Source organism: Myotis lucifugus, unplaced genomic scaffold (genome assembly GCF_000147115.1).
Source record: "Myotis lucifugus unplaced genomic scaffold, Myoluc2.0 scaffold_4, whole genome shotgun sequence".
NCBI classification, from domain to species: Eukaryota; Metazoa; Chordata; class Mammalia; order Chiroptera; family Vespertilionidae; genus Myotis; species Myotis lucifugus.
This window is the reverse complement of record NW_005871052.1, coordinates 14,805,018-14,827,203: the sequence shown is the minus strand read 5'-3', so window position 1 is coordinate 14,827,203 and position 22,186 is coordinate 14,805,018. Positions and strand designations below refer to the sequence as shown.

The 22,186-nt window shown below is 41.1% G+C and overlaps 1 protein-coding gene across 9 annotated transcripts in view; it reads left to right on the top strand.

Moving 5' to 3' along the window:
• Positions 1 to 2,897: 2,897 nt before the first annotated feature.
• Positions 2,898 to 22,186, top strand: part of EDA (ectodysplasin A) — a 523,165-nt gene continuing 503,876 nt past the window's right edge. For 5 of the 9 annotated variants that reach the window (XM_006082915.3, XM_006082914.3, XM_006082913.3 and 2 more), the window contains exon 1: positions 2,904 to 3,537. In XM_006082915.3, the coding sequence (XP_006082977.1) occupies positions 3,142 to 3,537 (396 nt within the window). In that variant the 5' untranslated portion in view covers positions 2,904 to 3,141. Of the gene's footprint in view, positions 3,538 to 4,047; positions 4,223 to 9,496; positions 9,827 to 10,669; positions 10,916 to 22,186 lie in introns of those variants that run through there. The other 4 variants (XM_023764555.1, XM_023764559.1, XM_023764546.1 and 1 more) reach the window with 4 other exon arrangements.

Below are 22,186 nucleotides of genomic sequence, written 5' to 3'. Positions count from 1 at the left end.
CAATCAGAAAGAATATACACACCCCTATGTTCATAGCAGCTCAATTTACAATAGCTACTAGTAAGATTTGGAAACAGCCCAAGTGCTCATCCGCATATGAGTAGATAAAAAAACGATGGTACATTTACACAATGGAATACTATGCAGCTGTAAAAAAAAACAGAAAGAACTCTTACCATGTGCAACAGCATGGATGGACCTGGAGAGTATTATACCAAGCGAAATAAGTCAGAGAAAGACAAGTATCACATGATCTCACTCATATGTAGAATCTAATGAACAAAATAAACTGACAAATGAAATTGATCCAGAGACATAGAAGCATGGAACACACTGGTGAATTTCAGAGGGAAGAGGGGGATCGGGGGTGGGGTGGAGAGTGATTAGTAGGGGAACTTATATGCATATATGGACACAGACAATAGAGTGGTGAAGGTCTGGGAGGGGCGGGTGCAGGGTGCAGGTGATCAATGGGAAAAACAAACAAAGGGAACATCTGTGAATTTTTCAACAATAAAGAAAAAAATAACCATGTACATCCCTCAGTGGATTATCCATTCCAACATTTCTACTGCATATGAAGCCATGTGTTTTTCCTCTGGGGAACCAAGGTGAGGTCCCAGGTCAAATGCAACTTGTAGTGTCTTCTAAGGGCAATGGTGCAACTCAGTGTCTCAATCAAGCTGTTAAAAGCCTGGTAGAAAGAACATGGTAAACTGAGTCCAGAAAGACCCCTGAGCCCTACTACCAGGAGAGGACTGTTATTTGTTCCCTTTTCATGTTGGGGGAAGAAGGGGCAGCTTCTTTGAACTGTGTTTGTGACCAAGTCAACACAGCTAGTAATGAAACAGATAAAAGACAATGTGTCAGCTGTTAAAGTTCACACTACTCATTTTACAATTGGAAAAGCAAAGGTCCCAAAAAGTGTAGCATTTTTTTCAGCATGAGCCAGCAAACCAGTAACGGGTAGGTTTTTTTGACTAGCATTCTTTCTAATAGTCCTGAGCTGTGATAATGAATATAAATCAGCCTGGCAGTTCCTCTAGCATCTATTCCCAGACTAGACAAGCAGCATATGAGATTAACTGTTAAATGCACTTTTAAATTTTTTAATCTGCATGATGATGGTATTCTTTGCAAACTTGATATTTCATGGGTAAGGGCCAATAGGGGGACACAAAGATGTTTCTAAAGCACCAAGACCATTCACAGAGTGTCTGAAAAAAAGTTGACTGTGGCTGATATGTTTTGACCTCTGTGTTCTCTGGACTGACCTCCCCTGCATTGTTTTTGTTTCATTGTTTCTCTTCTTTTGTATTCCCCCTATTCTTTTTTTATCCTTTAGCCTGGGACTTAGGCCTACCCTTTTCAAGTCAATAAAACTGCTAATTATTCATAACATGGGAATGGGAGTGCATAGTGGCCAAGAAGCATACATATTTTTCCCCTGCTATAGTCATTTAGCTCTCTACAATCTCAGACTAGTAACTGTTGCCAATGGCAACTCAATTAATCCTTTCCATCCTTCATTTCAGGGTCTGTTGTTCTGACATTTGCCACTCTTGTCTTTGATTGTTTGTTTTTTGGTTCTAAACCCTTTTCTGATTGGTGCAGCTGTTGAAGATGCTGCAGTCACAGCAGTGTGCATCTGGAACATTTGGCTGACTTGTTGAAACTTCCCCAGGGACTACTCCAGGGAGAAGAGGGGAGGGGTGGAGAGGCCAGAACAGTTGCCTGCAAATATAGATGCCAATATTGTCTGGCCATTCTGCGGACCACCCTTGTAAAAATTCACCTCATTCTGACACTCAGTTTCCCCATTTGCTCATTGAAGACACATGTTCTCCACTCAAAACTCTTGCTATATTGGCTGTGGGTTCTCTCATACTGCATTTTCTACATTTTTTAAAAAAATATGTTTTTATTGATTTCAGAGAGAAGAAGGGAGAGGGAGAGGGAGGGGGGGAGAGAGAGAGAGAGAGAGAGAGAGAGAGAGAGAGAGAGAGAGAGAAACATCAATGATGAGAGAGAATCCTGCACAGGCTGCCTCCTGCATGCCCACCACTGGGGATCAAGCCAGCAACCTGGGCAAGTGCCCTTAACTGAGAATTGGACCTTGACCACCTGGTTCATATGATGACGCTGAACCATTGAGCCACATCAGTCGGGCAGCACTTTCTACATTTAAAGGGATCAATGTATATTTGTTGAATTAATTAATATATCAAGACACCGTTTTACCCTGCACAGGGCAACAGCACTTCATAGGTGGACTTCTTCATCACTTACTTTGAGGTTGTAGACTTACTCCAGGAGTGGGGCTGCCTGTATCCCTCCCCATTCTCACTCCCTTTGGCTCCCTGGCTCCTGAGTTCCTTTTCTTTTGGCGCACTATTGGATTGAAAACACAGCAGGCATGGTTTCATTCCAAACCCAGAACTGTTTTAATTAGTTTAACGTCTGTTAACCGCTTTGAAGATTGAAAGCAACAGATAAGTACTGGATGATGTTATTAGCAACTGCAGTTAATTGCAAACATTTCTATTAATACTACTTTCTGCCTCCTTTTACTTGCTCTACTTTCCAAGGTTCCCAATTTCTTCTCAGCCTCCCCCTCCTCCTCTCCCCTTCCCCCGTACTGGCGCTAAAGGGTTAAATTGGGGCGGAGTCCAGTGATGAACGACATCAGCAATCACCAACTGGAATGGTGCAAGCAGGAAGAGCTGGGTGGGGCCATCAGGCAGAGGCAACTCACACACCCCCAGGCTCCGCCTCGAGGCCTGAGGCCCCCGGTGGAACACCAAGGGGCGGGGCACCCAGGCTTGGCGAGCCCGATGGTTGGACGCCTGGGCAGCTGCTTGAGGGATGGGGCGGGGTTGTCCCGAGCCTCCTCCTTCATTCCATTGGCCGGCCCAGCGGCCCCTCTCTCTCGCCCCTCCTCCTCCTCCCTTTCCCACCCCTCTGAGTGGAGCTGCACATGCGGCTTCTCCCTGCTCCGTCCCGCCCAGCCTCCGTCGCGCAGGAACGGGTCCCTGCAGCCCCCAGCCCATGGCAGGACGGTAGCCGCCTGTCAGGGGTCCTAAACGGCTGAGGCAGACGCGGCGGCTCCCGAGCCTCAGAGAGTGGGCGTCTCCGGAGGCCATGGGCTACCCCGAGGTAGAGCGCAGGGAGCCCCTGCCTGCAGCAGCGCCAAGGGAGCGGGGGAGTCAGGGCTGCGGCTGTCGCGGGGCCCGTGCCCGGGCGGGTGAAGGGAACAGCTGCCGGCTCTTCCTGGGCTTCTTCGGCCTCTCGCTGGCCCTCCACCTGCTGACATTGTGCTGCTACCTAGAGTTGCGCTCCGAGTTGCGGCGGGAACGGGGAGCCGAGTCCCGCTTTGGCGGCCCCGGCACCCCTGGCACCTCTGGCACCCTGAGTAGACCCGGTGGCCTGGACCCCGATGGTCCCATCACCCGCCACTTTAAGCAGCCTTCACTTCAGCAGCAGCCGCTAGAACCTGGAGAAACAACTCTCCCACCAGACTCTCAGGACGGGCACCAGGTGAGTCACTAGGCTGGGGCGGCGGCTGCAGAGGCCCCTTCCCTTTATGGGTAGGACGGGGGCCCTCCCCCACCGACCCCGTGGGCGACTCAGCTACCTCCAGCCAGGTAGGAGGACAGGACCAGGGAGGGAGCAGGCGAACTGGAGAGAGGTTGCCCTGGGGCAGGTTGTCCCCTTTCCCTCGCCCAGCTCCCAGACTCCCTCAGGACCCGGGACTTGGAAGCCCTAGCCCGCGTCCGCCGCCCCAGCTACAGGCTGCCTCGGGAAAAGTTGGCTGAGCTCCCGGCTGGGCCGCCCGTGAGGAGGTATGGGTGCTGCCCCTCTGGCGGACTAGCGGCAGCAGTTTGGCCCCTCTGCTCTTGATGAGATTAGATTCTCTGCCTGCGGTGCTTGTTTTTTCGTGTCCAGAGTTGATGCCAGCACTAGCAGGCTCTCATTTGGAATTGGAGCTGTAAACAGCTGTAATAACTGCTCCAGGGCCGTTGAAACAACTTTTAATGATATTTCCAGAGCGGATCCTTGTGCGCTGACCAGAACGTGGGCTTGTTCACACTTACCTGCAATTTGAGACTGATTGTCCTGGGTGTTGTAGTGTGGATCAGCGCCTCTGAGGAATTCTGGTAGAAATATGCCATCTTGCTAGACATCTTCTGAAGAGCAATTTTAAAAATTTATGGAAATAAAACTCCCATTCGTACTCTTTTTGGGGGAGTGGGATGGAGAGGGTGGGTGTGAAGTGTCTTGCTGTTGCTAGCTTGAGAACAGGAGTCTACTGATGGAATAAATACTAGAGTAATCTCTCAAGAGCAGTTGTGTGTATTTGTGTGTGTTTCGCAATCTTTATGGTGTTTTTGTCCTTTTTAGCAGCTTTGGTGTTTGTTTTCTACTCTTTCTAGCTCTTTATTCAAGTAAGTTTAGTGCACTTAAATTCAGTGTCCTCTTGACCTCCAAATTTTGCCTTATGTGAAACTTAAGAGAAGCATCCAAAAATCCTTTTGTGGTGGTTAAAGAATAATAGTGAATTTGTTCCTCTTGGGGAAGAGGGCAAGTTTTGCTAATAAGTTTCCTGAGTTGAGAGACCCAGGCCTTCTATATTTACTACCACATCAGAGTCATTGTCATACTCCATAAATGTTATTTGTGCTGGTGTCACACTCATGATACTATTGTAATGTTAGGACTGACACATTTTTCTATGATGTGAATTGTAAAGTTGCCCTGAACCTTAAAATATATTGCTAGCACACTCCAACTTATATAACAGCTTATCAAATAACAGAATCAGTAGACATGCTTCTCATACTTGAAACTTTAAACACTGTAGCTAAATGATAATTTACTAGAATTCTGGCTCCCTTTATCCACCACCCCCTCTAATGCCCAGTAGAAATACTTAGCAGCTAAACATTGATATTATGTGAAAAGATGAAGGAATTTAACTTCTTTAGTCCAATGGTAGCCAAGCCTTTTTGGCATTCAGAATAGACAGACCCAGGAGGATTGGCAGGACAGCTGTACTCTAGGGCTTCTGTGATGATGTGGGACTCTCACAGGTCTATAATGGCATTTAGTTGCCTGTTGTTTGCATGGAACTTCAAATAGTCCTGTCTAGGTTTAAATACAGCTCCCTCTCTTCTGTCCTTTATTCTGTCTGTTTTAATGTTTTTGAGCAGTAGAAGTATGCACACTGGCTCTTTACATTTGCTGACACCAATTTCAGTCAGTTGTTTTTTTTTTTTAGAGTTGTGAGTGGCATGAGTCCATTTTGTTTTATTCTCTTGGAGAACACATAGGCACTGAGGGGGGAGTGACTTGTCCTAGGTGTTGGTCTCTTGACTCCCAATTAAGTGTCCATTCCCCTATATCAAACTACCTCCTGGAGCCTTTTGGGGGAGAGTGGAGTGGATCTCCACAGTAGAATTTTTCCAAAATAGATGGATCAGTTCTACTCCATCTATGTTTTGGCCAGGCTTAACTATGTATTTCTTGCTGAACTTCACTTTCAGGAGAATTGGAACATGCTTTGAAGGAATTTTAACCCAGATTCAACTTAAGTTTATCTTGAGGATATTAGTTTTAGTATACAAAAAAGAAAAAAAAAAGTTGATTGGCTATTAGAGTTAGTTGATACTGCTACATTTTGGGTAAAATTTCTAGTGCCCTGGTGCACCCTCTGCTGGCTTTGCAGGGACATTTAATTGCAGTATCTGCTGACAGTCTAAGTTGTGCTGACAGGTTCTGATTCATAAATAAGGAAGTAAACTGCCTTGTGGGATTTGGCCACGTAGGTCACACTTTTATATTTTAGTTTTCTAACACAGATAGTTGTTGTTACAGCAACTGTTAGGTGGAGCGGAAGAAAGATAAACCTATCCATGCTTATGATATGATAGGCTCAGTTATAACCCAAGAAAGGAATCTAGAAATCACTGAAGATATATGTATGTCATCCCTCAATTAAAAACTTTTAAAACAGGATACACAAGGAAATTAGGGCAATCAGGATACATAAATCAGCAACGTTCTCTAAGGGGATTGTTATAGGAAAGCCTCCCCAGTGGGGACACAGCTGCTGATGATAAAAAGTGAAAGGGTCACTTTGGACCTGGAATCATAACTCTCCTTCAGCTGGAGTAGCTGAGTACCTGTAGATTTATCTGGATAGTCCTGATGATCTCAAGAGAAATATCAGTCTCTGAGTTATAAAATATACAATATGATTATTAGAGTAAAAAAATAAAAATAAAAATCACTGTTGATTATTCTGTGAAGTTGGCCCACTTTTTGATTGTGGTCCTCAAAGCCAAGAATATGGTGGACATCATAAAGGAAGGGTGTTGAAAACAATGACAAAATAATAAAACCTTTATCTTTTCCATGTAAAAGACCAAAAGTAGATTTATATTCATAATCATACAGGAAATTCTGGTGGTTGCTCCTTAAGAAAAACCTAACAGCTGATAAAAGTACCCAGAAACCCAATTAAATTAACCAAAAGGATGAGGGACTTTCTGGTTATTTTTTTCAGTCAAGAGAGAGAAAGGTTGAAGGAGGAATATAATGAAAGTCTACTAAACCATGAGAGAGATGACTAAGTTTAATATATTGGTGTAATTTATCCATTCAGGTCAATAAATAGAAAGCCTGATATGAGCCAAACACTATGTTAGCTACTAAATATATTTTAATGCCTGAAAGATTATTTGGGCGAGGAGGCAAATAAGAGTAGTATCTTATTAAAATTATTGCCCCAAGAGATAATCTGAATTGAAACGCTAAGGTTTAAGAATATTTAGAAAAATATATATGTGTAATTTAATAAGGGTTTATTCAGGATTGTTGGGGATACTTGGAATATGTTCTTAATTATTTGAGGTGATGTTACGGAATTCAAATTTAACTTTTCACAGAACATCTCTTGTTTTAACTAGATAGAACTTCAGTTATCCAGATTTCAACATTATTAAGGTTGAAAATAACTAGGAATCATTAAATCAAAAAATATTTTTAGGGGAGTGGGATCTAGGTAAAATAGTTCTCCATAGATTTAAATCTAGAATTTTCAGTATGACATTCCAGGCTTTTGACTAACTGGCTCTGTTATACCTATCCCATTTTCTCTCTCAATAACTCTACTCTTGCAACCCACCCACTATATCCTGTCTTGGGATGATTCTGTAGTTGTTATGCCTGTTGATTTTGTTTAATAAATCTTGTGTCTTTATACTAGAACTCTTCAGAAATCTGACTTCTTTTTTTGTCTTTTTCTATAGTACCTGATTGTAGTACTTGTTATGTTTAGAGTACTTAAATACTTGTTGAGTTGAATATTATTTGGGGCCTTTTAGAGATGTTTATGTAAAACAAATACATTTTCTCTTTATGTAGCAGGCGTGTTTTCCTCAGGTCTTGCTAGCCCTGTGAATTGTAAGCTATGCTTAAGTGAGTAAGTAGTTCCATTGGCAATGTTTCACTGATTTCTAGAATCATTAGAAAGTGAAATGGAGAAGAGTCCTAACCATATTACCTTTAAGATGGTGCTAAAAGCTTTCTGTAATGTATCATTTGATGTTGTGTTTGCTTTTAATTCTCATCTTTCTCTTTCTGTCTTAGATCTTGTGAAAAATAATATGTAATTGATCTATAATTACCTTATAGAGATCTCTTTATATTAGAGAACTTTTGTATCCATTTAATCCCCAAGAACATTACCTTGCCATTCTTGTAGGGTGGCCCTCATAGAAGATCATTGTGTTGTTTTTAAAAGATTTTTGTTGACTTTTAGAAAGAGAGGAGGGGAGAGGGAGAGAGAGAGAGAGACATTGATGTGAGAGCGAGGTATCAATCAGCTGTCTCCTGCACATCCCCTACCAGGGATAGAGCCCAGAACCCAGGCCTGTGCCCTGATCAGGAATTGACCCACAACCTTTCTGCGCACGGGCATAGAGGACCATCTTTCTTCTACTCTATATAAATACTCATCACTTAGCTCTTCATTTGTTTTCTTTTTTTAAAAACAGAAATTCTATTGAAGAATAACATGCATACAGAAAAGGTCACAAAATCAAATCAATGGATTTTTATAAAGTGAAGGTACTAACATTAGAAGAGCCCAGGTTAATAAATAGAACTATTATATCACGATCCTCACCTTATGCTCCATCCCTATTTCTATACCATTCTCCTTATCCAAAGTTAATGACTATCCTGACTTATAACATCATAGATTAGTTTTGCCCATTTTGAACTTGATATAAATAAAATCAAACAGTATGTGTTTTGGGAGTCTGGCTTTTGTTTTGTTTTTTTGTTTGTTATTTTGCTCAATACTACGATTGTGATATTCATCATGTTGTTGCAGTTGTAGTTTTATATTTATATTATTCCCTTGTTTGAATATACCACAATTTATTTATTCATTCTACTGACAATGAATATTTGGATTATTTCTTGATTGTGCTTATTATAAAAATGATGCTATAAATATTACCATACATTTTTTTGAATATATGTACTTCAATTTCTATTGAGTATATACTGTACCTAGTATTCGAATATCTGGGTCATAGGGAATGCATATTGTCAAATTTATTCATAATGATAGTTTTTATAAGTGATTGTACCAATTTACATTTCTACCAGTAATGTATGAAAATTATAGTTGTTTCACTAGATAATACTTCTTACCATCACTCTTTTTAATTATACCCATTCTGGTGGGTGAGTTTATAGTAATATCTCATTGTGATTTTAATTGGCATTTCTCAGAAGACTAGTGAAGTTGTACTCTTTTTCATATGTTTATTATCTGTTTGGATGTCTTCCTCTATGAAGTACCTATACAAATATTTTGTCCCCATTTAAAAAATTGGGTTATTTGTCTTTTTCCTATAGGGTTATAGCAATTCTTTATATACTCTGGCTATGGACCATTTTTGTATTTTTTAAAATTTCTTTATTGATTAAGGTATTACATATGTGCATTTTTGTATTTTTTATGTTACAAATCCTTCCCAAATCTCTATAGTCTTCTTTGATGAACAGAAGTTTTTAATTTTAATGTGTCTAGTTTTTTAATATTTTCCTTTATGACTAGTATTTTTGTGTTCCATTTAAGAAGTATTTTCTTACCTTGAAGTCATGTAGATGTTCTCTCACATTATCTCCTAGAAGTTTTATGCTTTTGCCATTCACATTTAGATCAATAATCCATCTGGAACTGATTTTTGTGTATGGCAAAATATAGGGGTCAAGCTTTACCTTTTCCATGTAGATATTTAATTGCCTACTACCATTTATTATAAAAAATGTCTTTTTCTTAACTTCACTACATTGTCACCTTTGTCATAAATCAAGTGTCTGCATATGTGTGAAATTGTTTCTGAATATTTTGTTCTGTTTTATTAGTCTGTTTCTCATTGCACTAATACCATAGTCTTTTTTTTTTTCCTAATTTCAGACTGTTTACTGCGCTTGTTAAGTATCCCAGAGACATTCCTTACCAATTCTGCTAGTTTTCTCGGTTACCATCGTCTTTGAGGACTTGTCCCAGCCTTTCCTACCTAACAGTAACCAGCGGTTGTCTCTCATAGCTGTAGAGTTCTTCCCCTTTTACAGGGGCTTCTACACACGTCACCGGATCTTTTCCCACCAGTCCTAGCCAACAGGCAGGACAAATGGTCACTTCTCGTGTTCAGGCAGGAAACGGACTCAGCAGCTCAGTGTGAATGGAGTTGGGTATTTCTCTCTTCTGCACCATCTTACCATCTTGGTCCTTCTCCGTGGAAGCCCCCGCTGCCGTCACAGAACCTGACTCTGTCTCTCACCTGTCTCTTACCCACCCTCAGTGTTCCTTTTGGGGAGGGGAGCCTGGATCTGTTGGGAGGCAAGAGCAGAAGATTGTAGCCAGGCAAGAGCAAATGAATGAGGCCCAGAGATGAGATGAGATCAATTTGGATTATCCAGGTAGGATAATTTAGTAACGATTAGTGTTTCTACAGTTTTTTTTCTTTTCTGGGAACATGACTTAACCATTTAGTAGCCCTTCATGGGGGTAAGTCTTCTTAACCCAGTATTTATCAACTGCAGGTCACAGCCCATCAACTGATTGTGAAATCTCTTTTACACAAGCTTGTGTCAATACCATAGTCTTAATTATTGGATTTTATAACAAGCTCTTTATATCTGGTAAAGCAAGTCTTTTCATCTTTTTCATTTTCTTTAAAAGTATCTTGGATGTTCTTGGCCCTTTACATTTTTCTATATATTTTAGAATTAGCCTAACACATTTCATACACACAAAAAAGAGTAACTCTGGAGAATTATATTAGCAAGATGGTGAATTACGAAGTCCTGGACCCTTCCCCCTCAACAAATACACAAATTCAGCAACAATTCATAAACAAATTCCCTTTGTGAGAAATTAAGGAACTATTTGGATGACAAACACGAAAGCAGACTCACTGAAGCTGTAGAGAGATTTGGGACACCTTTTCTCCAGAGTTCTTGCCACCAGCACAGCACCATATAATATGGAAGGGACCCCCTACCTGCTGGCTTCTCCTAGTTGAAGGGGGAGGTTGGTTCACATGTCCAGACCACGTTTTCTGATGACTGGCTTCTGTCTTGCCAGGTTTGGAACTCTGTGATGTCTGCCTAGGAGAGAATGGAGATTGGTGGGTTGGTCTGATAAGAAGACAAAATATCCCAGCTCTCAGTATTCACCTTGGGAAGAAAATAGTTTATCTGTGCATTCTGTGTTCCAGTTCCTCCAGGGCTGCCCAAAGAAATGGCACCTGAATTTCCAGTCTAGGTATAGCATAGTCTAACTTCCTGGGGGAGAACAGAGATGATGGTTGGGACTGGCAGATGCCATAGATCCTCCCCCCTGCTCACAGCGTGAATGGATGAAACATACCAGCTTTCAGCTTACTCCTAGAGATAGAAGAATCGATCTGTATATTCAGTGCCACAACTTCTCTGGGGATGTCCAAAGAATTGGCATCTATCTTGCCAGTCTTGGAACTCTGATGGGTCTGGCAGTGTAACCACCTGGAGGGGAATGGAGATGGCAGTTTGGACTGTAAATGCCATAGTTTGCTCTTCTATACACATTCAACATGGAATGATTATACAAAAAACACAGCTGCTTGTTTCTTCTTGGGGGCTGGGGGAAAGAGTTGATAGAAACCCCACTAATCACTGACCTTGCTGATTGGCAGATGTCTTCTGCTGTACAAGGCCAGCCCATGAAGACTGGGAGGAATGTTTGTTTTGTGATATGTGCAAATACCAACACAGACAGTCAAGCAAAGTGAACAATCAGCAAAGATGTTCCAAAAAAGAAGCACATTAAATCTCCAGAATCTGACCCTAATGAAACAAAATTATAAGATTCAGAGAATTCAAAATAACAGTTATAAAGATGCTCACCAAGATCTATAGAACAATGTATGAACAAAATGAGAATTTCTAAATCTGGGGAAGGAAATGGACAACCAGATTCAAGAAGCCTAAGGATACTAACTAAATTAACAAAGAGATAGACAATATTAAAAAGTACAAAACAGCCCTGGCTGGTGTGGCTCAGTTGGTTGTAGCATTGTCCCATGCACCTAAGGGTCATGGGTTCACTTCTCAGGGCACATACCCAGGTTGTGGATTTGGTTCCTGGTAGGGCCATGTATGGGAGGCAATCGATTCATGTTTCTCTCTCCCTCTCCCTCTCCCTCTCCCTCTCCCTCTCCCTCTCCCTCTCCCTCTCCCTCTCCCTCTCCTTCTCCTTCTCCCTCTCCTTCTCCCTCTCCCTCTCCCTTCCTCTCTCTAGAATCATTGAAAACATATCCTCAGGTGAGGATTTTTTAAAAAAGTACCAAACAGAAATCAGAGCTAAAGGCACAATAACTAAAAAATTCATGTGAGGGATTCAACATCAGACTAGATAAAACAGAATAAAGGATTAGGGAAATAATTCTGCCAGCGGAGTAGAAAGGAAAAGAATAAAAAATAATGAAGAAGCTTAGGCACTTATGGTATACCATCAAGTGGACCAATATAGGCATGAGGGGAGTCTTAGAAAGAGGTGAGAGAGAAAGGACCAGAAAGCTTATTCAAAGAGAGAATGGCTGGAAACTTTCCAACTCTGGGGAAGGAAATGGACAACCAGATTTAAGAATCCTAAAGGATACTAACTAAATGAACTTGGAGAAATCCACATCAAGGTGTCGAGTAACACTCCCTCCACGTTCTGCGTGGAGTAGGGTTTGGTATCTGAAAGAGGAGCCGCACAACAAATGAGAGAGAAATGACACGAGATAATTTTGCAATATCAGGGGACCAGGCGGGCAAGTCCCGAAGGACTTCCACCCATGCTCAGGCTGCTCCAATCTTTTATTGATCTGGAGTAGCCCTTAGGGTAAGGAGGTTTCAATGACACACAGATCAGCAGACAATTTCCAGGAATAGACAAAGTATCTGATTAGCTCCTCAGTAGATGATTTCCAGGAATAGGCAGAGTATCTGATCAACAATAATCAACAAGGATCTACATAAGTATCTAAGGAATTAAGTGAACTAAGGTGGGGATGATGCTTCAACTATTATTACCTAAATTAACTGGGTGGTTCCTAGATTAACTGGGTGGTGCACAGTTCTGACCTTTGCTAGGACTTCAAAGGTTACTAGCTTTTGGGGGTCTGTCTAAACTCAGCTAGTGAAGACAATGAATGGACTCCGGCACAAAGCACATTATAATCAAATTATCAAAGTGAAAACCAAAGAGAATTTTGAAAGCATCAAGAGAAAAGTGATTTGTCATATACAAGGGAACCCCCATATGACTATTAGAAAAATATACAGTAAAAACCTTGCAGGTGACAGAAAGTAGTATGACATATTAAAACTTCCAAAAGAAAAAACCCTGCCAATAAAGACTACTATACCTGTCAAAACTGTCCTTTAAAAATAAGGACAGATAAAGACATTCCTAGATAAATGAAAGCTGAGGAAGTTCATCACAACTAGACCTATCTTACATGAAATGCTAAAGGGAGTTTATCAACTTGAAAGAACACTAAACAGCTACATGATAGCATAAGGAAGTATGAAACTCCGTAAAAGTAAATATATAGACGTATACAGAATACTGTATTTCTGTAATTTTAGTATATAACTTTATTTCTAGTATAAAAAGTTAAATTATGCCCTAGCAGGTTTGGCTCAGTGGATACAGTGTTGGCCTGCAGACTGAAGGGTCCCGGGTTCGATTCCAGTCAAGGGCACATGCCTGGGTTGTGGGCTTGATCCCCAGTAGTGGGTGTGCAGGAGGCAGCTGATCCAATGATTCTCTCTCATCATTGATGTTTCTATCTCTCTCTCCCTTCCTCTCTGAAATCAATAAAAACATATTTTTAGCTGAAACCGGTTTGGCTCGGTGGATAGAGCGTCGGCCTGTGGACTGAAAGGTCCCAGGTTCGATTCCGGTCAAGGGCATATACCTTGGTTGCAGGCACATCCCCAGTAGGAGGTGTGCAGGAGGCAGCTGGTCGATGTTTCTCTCTCATCGATGTTTCTAACTCTCTATCCCTCTCCCTTCCTCTCTGTAAAAAATCAATAAAAATATATTAAAAAATATATATATTTAAAAAGTTAAATTACAAATGTATTAGAATAACTATATGGTAAAATATGGTAAAAGATATATAATATGAATAGATGTATAATGTGACAACAATAACAAAGTGTTTTGGGAGAAGAACTTAGAATGTAGAGTTTTTGTATGCAATTGGACTTCAGTTGTTATTAGCATAAAATCGACTGTTGTAAGGTATTTTATGTAAGCTTCAAGGTAACCACAAAAATACCTAGAAAAATTACACAAAAGAAAAAGAGAAAAGAATAAAAGCATATTAATACAAAAAAATCACAAAGCACAAAATTAGACAGGAAGAGAGGAAATGCAAATAAAAGAATATCAAGACTAACAGGAAACAACTAACAAGATGGCAATAGTAAATTCTTCCCTATCAATAATTACTTCAAATGTAAATAATTAAAACTTCCCCAATCAAAGAAATATTGTGACTGAATTGATAAAAGAAGACCCAGTCATATGTTTTCTACAAGAAACTCAGTTTAGATTTAAGAAAACATAGGCTGAACATGAAGGAATGGAAAAAGAGAGTTTATACAAATGATAATCAAAAGAGAGCAGGAGGTAGCCTGGCTGGTGTCGCTCAGTGGTAGAGTGTTGACCTATGAACCAGGAGGTCACGGTTCGATTCCTGGTCAGGGCATGTGCCTGGGTTGCAGGATCGATCCCCAGTAGGGGACATGCAGGAGGGAGCCGATCAATGATTCTCTCTCATTGTTGTTTCTAGCTCTCTTCCTTTCCTTTCCTCTATTAAATCAATAAAAATATTCTATATAATAAAAGCCTAATATGCTAAGTGTCCAATCATTCATTCTACCGTTCGACCGGTTGCTATGACACACATGACCACCAGGGGGCAGATGCTCTGACCTGTAGGTTAGCTTGCTGCTGGGGTTCAGCTACTTGGGACTGGGCGAGAAGGGCCAGACATGCCCTGAAGCCCTCCTGCAGTCCCTTCCTGGCCCTGATTGTACACCAGTGGGGTCCCTTGGCCTGGCCTGCACCCTCTTGCAATCCAGGACCCCTCAGGGGATGTCAGAGAGCCGGTTTCAGCCTGATCCCCACAGGCCAGGCCAAGGGAACCTTCCCCCCCCCCCCCCCCCAGTGCACAAATCCGTGCACCAGGCCTCTAGTAAAATTTAAAAAAAGAGCAGGGATGCCTATACTTATATCAGATAAAATGGACTTTTAAGTAAAAAACTGTCAGAAGAGACAAAGAAGGACATTATATAATGATAAAAGAGTCAATCCAACAGGAAGATAAGGCAATTACTAGTATATATGTACCAGCATCAGAGTATCTATGTATATATGTAAAGCAAACACTGGCAGAACTTAAGGGATAAATAGACAGCAATAGAATAATAGTGGGTGACTCCAGTATCCCACTTTCAATAATGGATAAGCACTTAGACAGAACAATAAGGAAACAGAGGACTTCAACAATAACATATAGTAGATGAACGTAGCAAACATGTACAGAACATCCCATCCAACAGCAGCAGAATACACAGTCTTCACAAGCACATACATCTTTCTCCAGGAAAGATAACATGTTAGGTCACAAAACCAATCTTAACAAATATAAGAAAATTTAAAACACCAGGTATTTTTTTAAACATAATGGAATGAAACTAGAATCAATAGCAGAAGGAAAACTGAAAAATTCACAAATATGTGGAAATTAAACAACACACTTTTCAAATGTATTTTTTTTTTATTTCAGAGAGGAAGGGAAGGGGAGAGAGAGATAGAAACATCAATGATTAAAGAGAATCATCAATCGTCCACCTCCTGCACTCTCTCCACTAAGGATTGAGCCTACAACCCAGGCGTGTGCACTGACCAGAAATTGACCTGTGATCTCCCGATTCATAGGTCAATGCTCAACCACTGAGCATACTGGCTAGGCAAGCAACACACTCTTGAACAACCATTGGGTCAAAGAAAATATCAAAAAGGAAATTAGAAAATACATCAAGACAAACAAAAACACAACACACTAATGTTTATGAGATGTGGCAAAAGCAATACTAAGAGGGAAGTTAATAACAATAAATGCCTACATTACAAAAGAATAGCCCTGCTGGTGTAGCTCAGTGGTTGAGCTTTGACCTGTGAACCAGGAGGTCACAGTTTGATTCACAGTCAGTGCCTATGCCCAGGTTGCTTGATTCCTAGTAGGGGGCATGCAGGAGGCAGTTGATCGATGCTTCTCTCTCATCATTGATGTTTTCCCTCTCTGTTCCTTTCCCTTCTTCTCTGATATCAATAAAAATATATTTTTTTTAAAAAGAAGAAAAATCCCAAATAAACAACCTAACTCTACACCTCTAGTGGCTAGAAAAAGAGCAAACCAAATCCCAAGTTAGAAGAAGATAGAAAATAACAAAGATTAGAGTAGAAATAAACAAAATGGAAGATAGAACAATCAATAAGATTGAGTTGGTTTTTTGAAAAGATAAACCAAAGTGACAAATCATTAACTCTACTAAATCCCAAAAAGAAAGATGGCCCAAATAACATCAGAAGTGAAAGAAGAGACATTACAACTGATGGCACATAAATAAAAAGGATCAGGAGACTACTATGTACAATTATATTTCAACAAACTGGATAACCTAGAAGACAAATGGATAAATTCCTAGAAACATACAACCTACCAATACTAAATCATGAAGAATCAGGAGTCGGAACACACCTATAATTTTTATCAAGATTGAATCAGTAATAAAAAAAACCCTCTCAACAAAGAAAAGCCCAGAACCAGGTGGCTCCACTGGTGAAATCTACCAAACATTTAATGAAGATATAACACTAACCTTTCTCAAACTCTTCCAAAAACTGGAAGTGGAAAAATACTTCAAAATTCATTTTATGAGACAAGCATTATTCTGATACTAAAGCAAGACAAATACACCAAAAGAAAATGAAACTACAGGCCAATATCCTTGATGAATATAGATGCGAAAAATCCTCAACAAAATACTAACAAACTAAGTCTAGTAACATATTAAAGGATCAAGTGGAATTTATTCCTGGGATGCAAGAATGGTCTGTTATACACTACATTAACAATAAAAGAGACAAATCACATGATCATCTCAATAGAAGCATAAAAAGCATTTGACAAAATTTAACACTCCTTCATGATAAAAATTCTTAGCAAACTAGAAATAGAAGGAAAGTACCTCGATATAATAAAGGCCATATAGGGAAAGCCCAAAGCTAATATCATACTTAATGGTGAAAAACTGAAAGCTTATCCACTAAGATAGGGAACAAAGAAGGGATATCCACTCTCACCACTTCTATTCAACAAAGTACTAAAAGTTCTATAAACAGAAATTTGGTAAGAAAAAATAAAAGACATCCAATCAGAAAGAAATAATTAAAATTGTCTCTGTTTGTAAATGACATGAACTAATAAACAAATTTAGTAAAGCAGCATACAAAAATTCAGTTGCATTTCTATACACTAACAATTAACTATTTGAAAAGGAGTTAGGAAAACAATCCCATTTGAAAAAACACCTAAAATAATCTAAGACTTAGGAATAAACTTAACTAAGGAGGCAAGGACTTATTTACTGAAAACTGCAAAACATTGATAAAAAAAATTTAAAAAGACACAAACAAATGGAAAGACATCCAATGTTCATGATTTGCTACACTAAATATTGTTAAAATATCCATACCACCTAAAGCAAATTACATTCAAAATGTCAATGGCATTTTTCACAGAAGTAGAATAAACAATCTTAAAATTTGTATGGAACCACAAAAGAATGAATATCCAAAGCACTTTTGAGAAATAAAGAACAAATATTTAGGCATCATACTTTCTGATATCAAACTATATTACAGAGCTATAGTAATCAAAACAGTATGGTATTGATGTAAAGACAGACATAGAGTCCAATCAAACAGAATAGCCTAGAAATAAATTGACACATATACTGATCTTTGAAAAGGTGCCAAAAATACATAATGGGGCAATAATAGTTTCTTCAACAAATAGTGTTAGGAAAACTGGATATTCACTTGTAAAACAATGAAATTGGAACCTTTACCACAAAAACCAACAAAATGGATTAGAAACTTAAACCTAAGACCTGAAGCTGTAAAATTTCAAGAGGAAAACTTCATAATATTGGCCTTGGTAATGATTTTTATCATGGGTATGACACCAATACTATAGGCAACAGCCCTGGCCAGTGTGGCTCACTTGGTTGGAGTGTTGTCCGGTGCACTGAAAGGTTGTGGGTTCAATTTCCCTTCCCCTCTCTCTAAAATCAATAAGCATATCCTTTGGTGAGGATTTTTTTTTCCAAAAAACACAAGTAACAAAAACAAATATAAACAAGTGGAGCTCTATCAAACTACAAAGTCTCTGCACAGCAAAGGAAACAATAAACAGAGTGAAAAGACAATCTACAGAATGGGAGAAAATATTTGCAAACCATATATCTGATTAGGGGCTAATATCCCAAATATATAAAGCATCAATCAGTGTCAAACCTCAGAGGGAAGGTAGGGGAGGGTGGGGATAAGGGGAAGAGATCAACCAAAGAACTTGTATGCATGCATATAAGCCTAACCAATGGACACAGACAACAGGGGGGTGATTTGGCCTTGTGGGGATGGGCTCAATGGTTATTGTCCTTCTAGTCCTTGTCCTGAAGCCACAGAACTCAATTTCACCCTGTATATCTTTTGTACCCCTGAGCTCCACTAGAATTCCTTGAGAGGTTGTTTTTTGTTTTTTTTGTGGGTTTTTTTTTGTTGTTGCTTTTTTTTTTTTTTAGGAAGACTGCAATGCAGGCCTAGTCTGATTGCAGCTGAAAGAGCCCTGGATTTTATGCTGCCTTTTATCTCACCTGGACCCTCAGGATTGCCACTGATTTTCACAGCCATATGTAATGTGGGCTACTTTTCCTGGTACTGGTGTCCCAAGCTGGGGAGCCCGAGGTGGGGCTGAGACCCCTCCCGATTCTTTTTCTTTTTTTAAAAAAATATTTTTACTGATTTCAGTGACGAAGGGAGAGGGAGAGAGAGAAACATCAATGATGACAGAGCATCATTGATTGGCTGCCTCTTGCATGCCCCACACTGGGGATGGATCCTGCAACCTGGGCATGTGCCCTGACTGGGAATCAAACCATGGTTCATAGGCTGATGCTCAACCACTGAGCCATGCCAGCTGGGCACCCCACTGGATTCTTACCCATGAAAGTGGGTGTGGGGCCTAGCCTGTTTTGCATCTTTCCCCTCCTACCAGTCTTGATATGAGTTCTTCTTTATATTCTTAGGTATAGATAGGACTTCTGTTCAGCTAGTCTTCAGATGGTTATCCAGGTTGACTGTTCTATAATTTAGTTGTAATTTTGATGTCATGGGAGGAGGTGACTGCAATCTCCTCCTACTCTGCTATATTGACCATGTCACTTGTTTTGATATGCTGTATTTTCATTATTAATTGTAAAATTATTTTCTTATTTCTTTTGTAGTTCATTCTTTAATCATTTTAAGTTATTTTCCAAGCATGGTAATTTTCTAGTTATCTTTTTTTTTTGTTTTTTTTAAAATATATTTTATTGATTTTTTACAGAGAGGAAGGGAGAGAGATAGAGAGCTAAGAAACATCGATGAGAGAGAAACATCGATCAGCTGCCTCCTGCACATCTCCTACTGGTGATGTGCCCGCAACCCAGGTACATGCCCTTGACCGGAATCGAACCTGGGACCTTTCAGTCCGCAGGCCGACGCTCTATCCATAGAGCCAAACCGGTTTCGGCTCTTTTTTTTTTTTTTTTTATTTGCAGCTTAATTCCACTATGGTTAGAGAACATCTCTGTTTGATTTAAAGTATTTGCTATTTATGGGGCTTTATGGCCCAGCATGTAGTCAGTTTTTAATAAATGCTCTGTGTATATGTCCTGTAGTGTATTGTTATTTATCTAACAGGTCAAGTTGTGATCTTCAAATATTTGTTGTCCTCTCTGATTTTTTTTTGTCTGCTGGTTCTATCAGTTGCGGAAATATTTGTGTTAAAAATCTCCCGTGATGACCATGTATTTTATTCATGTTATTTTAGTTTGGGGATTTATGATTTATATATTTTGAGATTACATTATTAGGTATATACAGATTTAAAACTATTATATCTTCTTGTTGAACTTAACCTTTTATTATTATAAAATGTCCCTCTTTATCTCTAGTAATGCTTTTTACCTTAAAGTCTACATTGTTTGATATTAATACTGCTACTTTCTTTTGGATGTTATTTGTGTGGTATATCTTCCAACTTTTAAATTTGTAACCTTTACATTTTATTTTTTTAAAATCTTTATTGTTGAAAGTATTACATATGTCCCTCCCCCGCCCCCCCCATTGATCCCTTCTAGTCCATCCCTGCCCTCCACCCCAGGCCTTTATTTCACTATTATCTGTGTCCATGGGTTATGCATATATGCATACTAGTACAAGTTCTTTTGTTGATCCCTTCCCACCCACCCACCTTTACGTTTTAGTTTTATTATCTATGTATATAAAGAGCCAGGGTCTGTAACCTTTGCAATGACCAAGGCTTGACTGAACATTGGGAGTCAGGTGCTGGGTTGCCACGGCAACCCAGCAGTGACTGCAGCCCGTGTGGTGCAGGGACCCAGCACGGACTGCCAAGGGGGCTGTGGATCAGGCCTGGAGAGAGGCTTGCAGAGAGAGAGACAGGGTCTGATCCGCAGCCTCTGTGGCAGCTGTTGATCAGCTGTTGCCTCTCTCTCTCCGGTCTTCACCAGCAGCCCTGCCTCTGTTTCTCTCTGGACCTGGGTGGGGGGAGCTGCTGATCAGCCCTGCCTCTTTGATAAGGCCCAGAGATAGGCCCAGAGATGCTGACTGGCATAGAAACCGACCAATCAGAACCAAATCTGGGTGAAGTGCCAGGAGCCAATGGCTGCCTAGGAGGCGGAGCTTTTGATGCTGACGGGCATAGAAACTGACCAATCAGAACCAAATCTGGGTGAAGTGCCAGGAGCCAATGGCTGTCTAGGATGTAGAGCTTTAGATGCTGACTGGCATAGAAGCCGACCAATCAGAACCAAACCTGGGTGAAATGCCAGGAGCCAATGGCTGCCTAGGAGGCAGGAGCTTTTGATGCTGACTGGCATAGAAACTGACCAATCCGAACCAAATCTGGGTGAAGTGTGAGGAGCCAATGGCTGCCTAGGAGGTAGAGCTTTATATGCTGACTGGCATAGAAACTGACCAATCAGAACCTAATCTGGGTGAACTGTGAAGGCAGAACCTAAAGTGGGGGCTGAGGAAGGGTTTTAAGTGCAACAGCTGTTTGGTGTAAGGTACAAGAAAGCGGTTCAATTTTTTAATGACCGGTTTGGCAGTATAGTGCATATGGCTGGCTATCAGTCCAGATATAGGCATTATGTGTTTTTATCTGCCAAGAGCATCTCCTCCTGATGAAAAAGGCTTTTCCCCCCATTTAAGCAATCCTATCCTCTATAATCTATCTACACTGATAATCCTATCTAATAAAAGTAAAACATGGTAATTAGCCGTACATCCACTACCCTTCCCATTGGCTAATCAGGGCTATATGCAAATTAACTGCCAGCCAAGATGGCGGCCGGCAGCCATGCACTGAAGCGAACAGGGAGGCTTGCTTGCTCCAGTGACTGGGGACTCCAACGTTCCCTGCCTGACTTGCCGGCCTCTCAGCTGCAACTCTAAGCAACTATGTTGCAAATATAGAAGCTAAACAAAACCCCAGAAACCTGCGTTAGTCAGCCGGGCTTCAGCCAGCCGGACTGAAACATTGTATCAAATACAGAAGGTAAACAAAGGCCAGAAACCTGCTTTCAGCAGCCGAGGCCTCAGAGCTAAAACTGGCCCAGAATAAAAAAAGAAAAAAAGGAGCGGTTGGGAGCTTCAGTCACCCGCCAGCCTGAAAACGGCCCTCAGCCCCTCAGCCAGACTGGCCAGGAACTCCAGTGGGGACCCCCACCCTGATCCAGGACACCCTTCAGGGTAAACCAGCCGGCCCCCACCCGTGCACCAGGCCTCTATTCTATATAGTAAAAGGGTAATATGCCTCCCAGCACCGGGATCAGTGGAGCAGCGAGGCCTCCCGGCACCGGGATCAGCGTGACAGGGGGCAGCGCCCAAACCCCTTGATCGCCCTGCGGCTCTGTGTGTGACAGGGGTCGAGGCCACAACCTCCCTATCCGCCCTGCTCTGTTCGTGACAAGGGAAGGCGCCCCAACCCCCTGACCAGCCCTGCTCTGTGCCTGATAGGGGGGAGCTCCCCAACCCCCTGATCGCCCTGTGGCTCTGTGTGTGACAGGGTGTGGCGCCCCAACCCCCCCCCCCCCCCACGGCCCTGCTCTGTGTGTGACGGGGTAGAGCCATACCTCCCCCATCGGCCCTGCCCTGAGTGTGAGAGTGCGCGCCCCAACCCCCTGATCGGCCCTGCTCTGTGGGTGA